Here is an 11,545-nt window from a genome sequence, read left to right on the forward strand (position 1 = left end):
GTTCCAAGTACCTGGACAGTGAGTACATAAACATGGAAAGCGAGCTAAAGAAAACACTCCAAACTCTGCCTCTGCTCATCATTCATCATTGAAGGTACACACTCTGTCAATTCTCGTATATGCTCTTTCATTCTAAACGTCTAGAGTGTTTGATGATCACATCACTCTAAATGTATGGACTATAAAGTTCACAAACATAAAGAGGGATCCTAGTGGGCCAGGGCAATATCTCCTTATCTCTAAACTAAAACTGGGGAAATGTGTAGAGTGTTCTGGGCTTCAGTACAGTGTTGATCTCCTGAATACATTTTATTTCTGAATTCCTTGAGAGAAAAAAAAATGCCTGGTTAGGCTTTGTGTATTGCCATGTGTGCCTTCCTTGGGTGAAGCCAGGTTTACAGCTATGTTGTTATTATGCTGTTTGTTACTTATGTATGTTATGTTGCAGCTATTTAAAATAGTTTTGTCAATTTGTTCTGGCCTGAAATAAATTGGCCCTTTGAAACATATCTTTGTCTTTGTGTGTTGTATGTAGAGCACATTGCTTAACAGAGTTCGGTAATGCAAATGCGTGTCAAGTTGATCAACAGATTGTATTATTCTCCAGTGCAATAACAGTACTGAAATGAAGGCTAAAAGTGCATTGATGGGAGCTTAAAAAAAAAAAAAGTAGAAGTAACTAAATAGTTACTTTTCACAGTAACGCATTACTTTTTGGTGTATGTAACTGAGTTAGTAACTGAGTTACTTTTGAAATAAAGTAACTAGTAACTGTAACTAGTTACTGGTTTTCAGTAACTAACCCAACACTGTTCGCCTGGCGATAACGCTGCACCTTAGATGTAATTGTGTCGAGCTAAATTCATTGTGTGCAATGTTTACTGTTTCTGTTGTGCGTAAAAATCTGTAGTTTATTGTGTGAACGTATTATTAAATACATTTGAACACATCGGAAACCAGCCTCCTGGAACTGATTGACTTTGGAGGATTCCACGGTGTAGAAACAAAAAAAATTAAACCGCTTACCTTGATGTTTTGGAAAGAGGACTCTGGTGGGTAGACCAAGAAGTGGCGCAGAGTGAAGCCGAATCCCTGCAAGTTCTTATGGAGGTCAACGGTCCGAAGGCCGCACCATGACAGCCCCTCCAGCTCCCCGCATGACAATGGCCGACGCCTATTCTGATTGTAGGACACCATATTGTCTTTTCGCCCGTCCGCCTGTCAAGAAGAGGAACAAAAACTCTTGTTATGGCCTTTACTCATCGGTGAACGTTGATAATCAAGCAATCAGAACATTCGGTTTTTAATCAGCCCATTTCAAAGGTAAATAACTACTGTTTATTCCAGTTGTAGAGTTGACAGTTGAAAATTCAAAAAGTACTCAAATTTTAGACTGTCTGCTGATCACAAGATGCAGAGATGGCAGGTGAACGTGACTTTGATGTCATAAAGGAAATAGTACAACTGGTAAGTGCACATGCAGGAAAAAAAAACAAGAACCAGGAAACTGGAGGGCGAGGCAGGCATAAATAGCAGCCTGATTGGCAACTGCAACCAGGTGTGCCTGGCTGCCAATCAGGGACAGGTGAGAGAAACAAGCGCTCAGGGAGACATGCAGGAAGTGGAACTAAAATAAGAGCGCTGACAGGAAGTCAACACAAACACACGGGGAAACCCAAACGTAACCAAACTGTCAGTAACAATTCTGACAGAATTAGGCTATTTGCAGTTGACACTACACACCAGGGGTCCCCAAACTACGATCCGGCCCGCTAGCGTCCAAAAATCTGTCCCGGGGGAAGTCCCAAGTTAAACAAAAATACAACACCAAAAAAAAAATGTTTTTATTTTTTTTACTTTTTTTTATTTTTTAAATCTGTCCTTTCTAATACATTTTCTACCGCTTGTTACTCTCGGTATCTTTTCATGCCTACAAGCCTGTTTCGCAGGTTTCCCTGCTCTTCAGGGGATTTTATATACTTTAATAAAATCCCCTGAAGAGCAGGGAAACCTGCGAAACAGGTTAGGAAAAAAACACAAAGGCTATTTCATCACTATAAGGCTGTTTCGCAGGTTTCCCTGCTCCTCAGGGGATTTTATTGACAAATATAAAATCACCTGAAGAGCAGGGAAACCTGCGAAACAGGCTTGTAGGGATGAAATAGCCTATGTGTTTTTTCCCCTGACCTAACGTATATATATATATATATATATATATATATATATATATATATATATATATATATATATATATATATATATATATATATATATATATATATATATATATATATATATATACATACACATATAAACACACACATATACTTTATATACATATATGTATATACATATATGTATATATATATACATATACATATATATTTATATATACACATATACATATATATATATACATATATGCATATACGTATATATATACATACATACATATATATATGCAGAGGTGGGTAGAGTAGCCAGAAATTGTACTCAAGTAAGAGTACTGTTACTTTAGAGATTTATTACTCAAGTAAAAGTAAGGAGTAGTCACCCAAATATTTACTTGAGTAAAAGTAAAAAGTATGTTGTGAAAAAACTACTCAAGTACTGAGTAACTGATGAGTAACATACACACACACATATCATATATATATATATATATATATATATATATATATATACACACACACATATATATATGCACACACACATATATATATATATACACACACACACATATATATATATATACATATATATACACATATACATAATGTATATATATACACACACACACATATATATATATACATATACATATATATACACATATACATAATGTATATATATACACACACACACACACACACATATATATATATATATATATATATATATATATATATATATATATATATATATATATATACACACACACATATATATATATACATACATTGATATATACAGTATATAATTTATATTTATTTATTTTGCCGTTTTTGTTTACATGTTAAAGGTGTTTTAATGAATATACATGCATGTTTAACACATATAGATTCCTTTCTTTCATGAAGACAAGAATATAAGTTGGTGTATTACCTGATTCTGATGACTTGCATTGATTGGAATCAGACAGTAGTGCTGATAACGTCCTCGTTTTCAAATGGAGGAGAAAAAAAGTTCCTCCTTTCTGTCTAATACCACATGAAAGTGGTTGGTTTTTGGTATCTTATTTGTCCAGCTTCCATATTCGTTTTTATACACTTTACAAGAAATACATTGGTGGCAAACTCCGTAGCTTGCTAGCTTGTTTGCGCTGGCTTTCGGAGACTCTTATTTTGAAAGCGCAGGCGCGATGGAGCAGCACTTTTATTGTGAAGACAGGAACTGTGCAGTCAGTCTTTAGGCTTTTGACGGGATGTACGGTTGAAATAAAAAAAGGATCTTTTTTCCTTCACACTTTTGATTGATTGATTGGAACTTTTATTAGTAGATTGCACAGTACAGTACATATTCCGTACAATTGACCACTAAATTGTAACACCCGAATACGTTTTTCAACTTGTTTAAGTCAGGTCATGTGACCGCCTGGCTCTGTTTGATTGGTCCAACGTCACCAGTGACTTCATCTGATTGGTGGAACGGAGTGAACGTCACCAGTGACTGTATTTGTTGAAACGCAGGCACTATGGAGGTCTGTTTGACAGACCAAAACAAACAAAGCGTGCATTAACAGATCGATAAAAATTAGTAGCGAGCTGAATGTAGATAAAAGTAGCGGAGTAAAAGTAGCGTTTCTTCTCTATAAATATACTCAAGTAAAAGTAAAAGTATGTTGCATTAAAACTACTCTTAGAAGTACAATTTATCCCAAAAGTTACTCAAGTAGATGTAACGGAGTAAATGTAGCGCGTTACTACCCACCTCTGTATATATGTATACATATATGCATATATGTATATATACATACATATATAAATATATATACATATATGTATACATATATTATGTGTATGTATATATATATATACATACATACACACATATATATGTATATATATACATATATATACACATGTATATGTATATTTATATACACATATATATATACAGTATATGTATATTTATATATACACACACTATAAATATATATATATATATATATATATATATATATATATATATATATATATATATATATATATATATATACATATATATATACAGTATATGTATATTTATATATACACACTATATATATATATATATATATATATATATATATATATATATATATATATATATATATATATATATTTTTTTTCCCTGTAGGTCAGGAAAAAACACATAGGCTATTTTATCCCAACAATCCTGTTTCGCTGGTTTCCCTGCTCTTCAGGGGATTTTATACACGTCAATAAAACCCCCTGAGGAGCAGGGAAACCTGCGAAACAAGCTTATAGGGATGTAATAGCCTCTGTGTTTTTTTTCCTGACTTGTTTTGCAGGTTTCCCTGCTCTTTAGGGGATTTTTTTGAAGTATATAAAATCCCCTGAAGAGCAGGGAAACCTGCGAAACAGGCTTGTAGGCATGAAAAGATACAGAGAGTAACAACCCTAAGTCAAAAAGTTTGGGGACCCCTGAAATACACAGAACTTCATAAAAAACAATATCAGAAGAAACCAATAACTTCAAAGGATGCATGGTTTGAAGAAAAAAGACTATTCTTCAGCCTAACTTTAAATCAAACTCAGCAACTGTAAAAAAAAAGACACTTAAACACAAATACAAATAGAAGGTGTTGCCCTTGACAGTGTCAATGGAACACAATTCTAGGAATAATAATAGTGAAACAAATATGAAAAAAGTACATAAGGTGCAACAAATACTTCAATAATGAATAGCTAAATATTTTCTGGTACAAAAATCACAGCATGTTCTTTCCTGTTTTTCGTGTCAGCTTATCTGAGTTCTTGTGTGGAAATAATGACAAAAGTAAGCTTCATTCACTAACCATGTTACAAAAAAGGTCAGTTACAGTACAAGTTGAAGACAACATACAACCCTTGTATCTATTCATTAACACATATTGATGTTCACTGATTTACAAACTAAAATGATGCACAAAGCGATCAATAAGCTGCACTACAATGTACAACAATTATAAACAAGGAGAAATGGAACCTTCAAGAAAAATGTTACCTAAATAATTGATATCCAGGTACAACAAATACAACCTTTAGCAGATCAGTATTTGTGGTTCAATTATGGAACTGATTAAGCCGGGTGTTGGCAACCCACGGCCCTTTTTAGCGCCGCCCTAGTGGCTCCCTGAAGCTTTTTTAAAAAAAATGTGTGAAAATGGAAAAAGATGAGGGAAAAAATATATTTTTTGTTTCGATATAGGACAAACATGACACAAACCTCCCTAATTGTTAGAAAAATACACAGAACTTCATAAAAAACAATATCAGAAGAAACCAATAACTTCAAAGGATGCACTTCACAATCTAGTGAATTCAGCAACATAATTTTATAGCTCAGTGGCCTTGTGGTTAGAGTGTCCGCCCTGAGACTGCGAGGTTCTCAGTTCAAACCCCGGTCGAGTCATACCAAAGACTACAAAAAATGGGACCCACTGCCTCCCTGCTTGACATTCAGCATCAAGGGTTGGAATTGGGGGTTAAATCACCAAATGATTCCCGAGCGTGGCCCATGCTGCTGCTCACTGCTCCCCTCACCTCCCAGGGGGTGAACAAGGGGATGGGTCAAATGCAGAGGACACATTTGACCACACCCAGTGTGTGTGTGTGTGACAATCATTGGAACTTTAACTTTAGCTGCACCTTCAGCGAGAGTGCACTGCACGACTGCTTCTAAAATGCCCATAAAAAGTGGTAGATGTCTCCGACGTGTTTGAAAACACATCAAGACGCCACAGGCAGGAGCGTGATAACATGAATGTGCAGTACATGAACGAGTGTCTCCGTGGTGATGCCCCTTATAGTACACGCAACATCCACATTTAAGTAAGGTGGTCTGTAGAACTTTTCAATTGCACACGCAGTCTTAGTAAATCACACGCAACACGCCCGCTAATAGAATAAACTACTTAATGGATGGCACACACTGTTATTGGATCGTAGTGACTCAGGCCCATACTGTTACTACTGTATTAGCACAGAAGAAAGTGCTGGAGCATGTTAGAACAGCATGTTCACATGATGCCCCCCTCACATTTTTGACTGCACCCTGCCTAGAACCGGACCTGCTTCCAACTACAAGAAATGTACACGTTTGTAGATGAGGTGTTTTTGCACTTCTCAAACTACTAGTCAGTTTTTTGCATAGCATTGACACAAATCTGCCAACAAACGACTGAAATGTAGTAAAACAAGATTGTGGTGACTTGTTATTGTGTTAATTTGCTTTTAAATACATTCTGTGTCCATTGTCAGTGTGTATAGGTGCAGTGGCACCATTAAACCACCAGATGGCGACAGAATATTTGGTTACGTCATTTTGAAATGCATGGAGCCTTTTGTTCAGTTTAAGCAAAGATAGGTGTCGATTCCTGTGCATATTTTGTTTCTCCCATAATAAAACAATGTTTTTTCTCTTTTGTTTAGGATTTTTTTTTCCAAAAAGAGCAAGAAACATAAAATAACAATAATACAATTATATAAGAACTTATATATATATATATATATATATATATATATATATATATATATATATATATATATATATATATATATATATATATATATATATATATATCAGTGACGTGCAGTCACTAGAGGCAGGTGAGGCAAAATGTAAAAAGAAAAAGAAAAATTAAATCGTTATATGTATCCAGTGATTATACTATAATGTTCAGTTAAAAGAAAGATAGGTGCATATTTTGTTTCTCCCATAGTAAAACAATGTTTTTTTCTCTTTTGTTTAGTTTTTTTTTCCCAAAAAGAGCAAAAAACATAAAATAATAATCATACAATTATATAAGAACTTATATATATATATATATATATATATATATATATATATATATATATATATATATATATATATATATATATATATATATATATATATCAGTGATGTGCAGTCACTAGAGGCAGGTGAGGCAAAATGTAAAAAGAAAAAAAAAATTAAATTGTTATATGTATCCAGTGATTATACTATAAAGTTATTTTCCATTTAACTTTACCAGTTTTAGATTATTTTTATTCAAAATCGCTGAATTTTCACATTTGCCGTTCAAATACTGAGAAGAGACGGTGCGGTGATCAGCAGCCAGTTGAGGCACGTCACTGCGTTGTGCCTCAACATGGATTCCGGACTCGGCTAACTGCTGGTCTGCTGTACAGTGAGACCGTATTGCTATATGAATTATATTATACATTTCCATAGTTTAGTTAGCTGAGGTATATAATGTACAGTGTATTTTGTCAACAACTGTATGTGTGTAACGTATTTCTTGTGCTGAGCGATCATAAAACTGCTGCGAAGACGCACTGTGTGAGGCTCGCAGTAATCCCGCCTCCTGGTGGTAGAGAAGCACCCCCTGACGGGAGTGTTATATCAACTAAAGCCCACACTTAAACTTTCCACGTGCAAGATTGAATCTATTTAAAAAAAATTATTTAATAAGAAGCCAAAAAGTGCAAAAACAATAATGTTCGTGTTGGAGGAGTTGTGAATGACTGCAGGGCCACAACATTAGGTACACCTGCAGACTGCAGCATGGATTTCATATTTCATACATTCACAACTCCTCCAACACGAACATTATTGTTTTTGCACTTTTTGGCTTCTTATTGAGCTGCTGCATTTTTTGGTTTGGTTGTTTATGTCATGTCTGTGTGATCATGTTTTTGTTATGTCATGTTTGGTTTTGTTTTTGGACTTTTTGTGCACTTTTGTTTTGTCACCATAGCAACCATTAGTTTTCACCTGTCACGTCACGCACCTGTTTCACGTTTTGAGTCATGCACCTGTTTTCGTTAATCATGTCTATAGTATTTAAGTTCATTGTTTTCAGTTTGTCGGGCTGGTGACATCCCACAATTATGCTCTGCACATTTCTGACACTTGATTTCATGTCCATCGTTCATGCTGCTCCTTTTAGTCCATGCCAAGTAAGTTTTGTTTATTAATGCTGTAGTCTTTTGGTTTCATAGTTTGTTCTCCGCCACTGTGCGCGCTTTTCGTTTGTACTGTTTTTTGCTATAGTCTTTTGGTTTCATAGTTTGTTCTCCGCCACTGTGCGCGTTTTTCGTTTGTACTTTATTTTGATATATTAAATAAATCATGTATTTACATACCCGTCACAATCTGTTTACCTCTGCGCACTTCATGCCACGTCCAAGTAAGTTTTTGTTTATTAATGCCACAGTTAGTGTTTTTGTTTCATTGTTCATAGTTTCTGCCTTTGTGCAAGTTTTGTGTTTATAGACAAGTTTTGTACCTCCACTGTGAGCGCCTTTTGTTTGTTTCTTTTTTTGAGTGTTAAAATTAAATATGTCTTCACCTTCACGCCATGTCTGTTCCAAATCATTTGCACCACGGGAGAACAAACCACGCCATAGTCCATGTCCTGACAGTTTATTTCTTTTGAGTAACTTCTACATTTGTAAAATGGGAGGAATGTAATAGAGTGATCTATGTTTGTCTGTTGCCATCTCCTGGTTAATGTTGGCTATAGCGTACTGGGGTTACTTTCTGGTTGGCCAGCGATTTACGTGGTGTTGCGCACCTGATGTCAAGTGTGTTGAGTCTGTTCTGAAGTCTACAGTAAAGAGACGTACTTCATCACCTCGCCTGGTTATTGCCTCCAACCCAATATATTACATAAAGGTAAGACCATAATAATGTTTTTTTTTATTAAATGTGGTTTGTGTGCTACAGTTTGTATGTGTAAAGTTAAAGTTAAGTTAAATTACCAATGATTGTCACACACACACTAGGTGTGTTGAAATTTGTCCTCTGCATTTGACCCATCCCCTTGATCACCCCCTGGGAGGTGAGGGGAGCAGTGGGCAGCAGCGGCGAGGAATAATTTTTGGTGATTTAACCCCCAATTCCAACCCTTGATGCTGAGTGCCAAGCAGGGAAGAATGCTGGTATGAGCTTTTAAACATAACCCGTTAACTGCTGCCAATCAAATGGTGAATAAGATACTCTTTAGGGTTCATATGTTTGTAAATCTGACTGTGATGAAGTCAGTGCCTCACCAGCCATCAACCTCACCGCACGTCACTGGTTTCTATAGTTTGGTCCCAACGAACCTTATCTTATAAAACATGACCTTGTACTGCAATGTCTTTGATCCATAACCTCTCTCCATCTTATCTCTCTGACCTGATCCATGTCGCCACACCCTCACGTTCCCTAAGATCCTCTTCATCCATCCATCTCACTGTCCCTCTATTCAAACTGTCCACCATGGGTACCTGAGCTTTCAGCCGCTCTGCCCCACATCTTTGGAACTCTTTGCCACCTGACCTTCGTAACTTAGACTCAATATCCCTCTTCAAATCAAGACTCAAAGCACACCTATTCCTGACTGCTTATTCATGGTAATCATCTTTTCTTCTATATCTTTGTTGTTGTTATTATTGTTGTTTTTATCCAATTTGATTTTGTACGGTCTGATTGTGGCAGTCCGCTCCCTGTATGATCAGTGCCAGAGCTTGGTCCGCATTGCCGGTAGTAAGTCGGACACGTTTCCAGTGAGGGTTGGACTCCGCCAAGGCTGCCCTTTGTCACCGATTCTGTTCATAACTTTTATGGCCAGAATTTCTAGGCGCAGTCAAGGCGTTGAGGGGATCTGGTTTGGTGGCTGCAGGATTAGGTCTCTGCTTTTTGCAGATGATGTGGTCCTGATGGCTTCATCTGGCCAGGATCTTCAGCTCTCACTGGATCGGTTAGCAGCTGAGTGTGAAGCGACTGGGATGAGAATCAGCACCTCCAAGTCCGAGTCCATGGTTCTCGCCCGGAAAAGGGTGGAGTGCCATCTCCGGGTTGGGGAAGAGACCCTGCCCCAAGTGGAGGAGTTCAAGTACCTCGGAGTCTTGTTCACGAGTGAGGGTAGAGTGGATCGTGAGATCGACAGGCGGATCGGTGCGGCGTCTTCAGTAATGGGGACGCTGTATCGGTCCGTTGTGGTGAAGAAGGAGCTGAGCCGGGGTCCCACAGGAAGAGGTGGACGAAGTGGCTGGGGAGAGGGAAGTCTGGGCTTCCCTGCTTAGGCTGCTGCCCCCGCGACCCGACCTCGGATAAGCGGAAGAAGATGGATGGATGGATGATTTTGTACGGTGTCCTTGAGTGCCCAGAAGGGCGCCTTATAAATAAAATGTATTATTATTATTATTATTATTATTATTATCACCTTGCACAATATAAACAACAGTGACTCTAAATTAGCCAAAGAAGTGTACACCAAACATGACAAGAGACCAAAACTCACATCGTATCTTTGAAAATATAAATTTAAATAACTAAATATGTGATATGTACTGTATTTAAGGAGGTTAGATATCAATTCTTACCCAAGACACGCGTCTTATCCTCACGGATCCTACTTTTGATGGTGAGGCTGGAGGTGCAATCATTCTTAACACTGCCAACCAAATACAACGTGGCTCTGCATCGCTACAATCCACCCCGACTGAGCACTGGAAACACCATTTCTGTCCTGAGGGAGCTGGTGGGATACACCAAAGGCGATGCATCGCACCTCCACATGGACGACATGAGCGGTAAGCGCGCCAAAACAAATATCAAATAAAATCTTGAGGTTGACTCCTCTTACATCCGTCGGATCCTTACACATCTGTCATAGTTGGTCCATTTCCCAATGAGTGTCATGGTAGTCCTCAGTTTGACTTCAAGTCGTCATTTCAGGCAAAGTCTTTTCCACTTGGTGAGTGCAAAATAGCTCCCAACTCCCTGGTAAGTGTTGTGCCAGCATCAGATGAAAGTCTTCAAGTAAACACGTTTAAAAAGCATTCCATTGATGAGTGGTATTGGCAGCATGCACGTCTAGGATTTCAAACTGAATACATCGCAAGCTGTTTCAAATTGTTCCCTTGATTAGTTCAAAACAAAGCAAAGGTTTGAAGACGAGCTAAATACAGATCCGTTTGATCTTCTCCACCATCTATGTATAGTCCAGCCTCCTCCCAACTCTGTGCTCTGGCTTTCTTACCCTCGGGTGTATTTGCTGACGTTCTAACACTCGTTTTTTTTTCTCTCTGTCACATGCCTTGCATCATTTGCCAGTGGAGAGAGGTTCATACTTTGCATGTAAATTGTCCCCGGATGTAACTCCCTATAAACAGTGGAATGATCAACCAAATTCCAGACAAGTAGTAACACTGTTTAAACTTTTAATTATCGAAAATAATATTTGAGTACCGTATGTATGTATGTGTATATATGTATGTGAATGTATGTATATATATATATATATATATATATATATATATATATATATATATATATATATATATATATATATATATATATATATATA

At 37.0% G+C, this 11,545-nt stretch overlaps 1 protein-coding gene across 1 annotated transcript in view; it reads right to left on the bottom strand.

Moving 5' to 3' along the window:
• Positions 1-11,310, bottom strand: part of LOC133606854 (rho GTPase-activating protein 23-like) — a 105,541-nt gene extending 94,231 nt beyond the window's left edge. The window contains exons 1-2 of the mRNA XM_061961233.1: positions 10,560-11,310; positions 1,027-1,218 (exon numbers count right to left, since the gene is read on the bottom strand). Of these exons, the coding sequence (XP_061817217.1) occupies positions 1,027-1,218; positions 10,560-10,742 (375 nt within the window). The 5' untranslated portion in view covers positions 10,743-11,310. The remainder of the gene's footprint in view (positions 1-1,026; positions 1,219-10,559) is intronic.
• Between the last annotated feature and the right edge of the window lie 235 nt (positions 11,311-11,545).

Source organism: Nerophis lumbriciformis, linkage group LG05, assembly GCF_033978685.3.
Source record: "Nerophis lumbriciformis linkage group LG05, RoL_Nlum_v2.1, whole genome shotgun sequence".
Classification (NCBI taxonomy): domain Eukaryota; kingdom Metazoa; phylum Chordata; class Actinopteri; order Syngnathiformes; family Syngnathidae; genus Nerophis; species Nerophis lumbriciformis.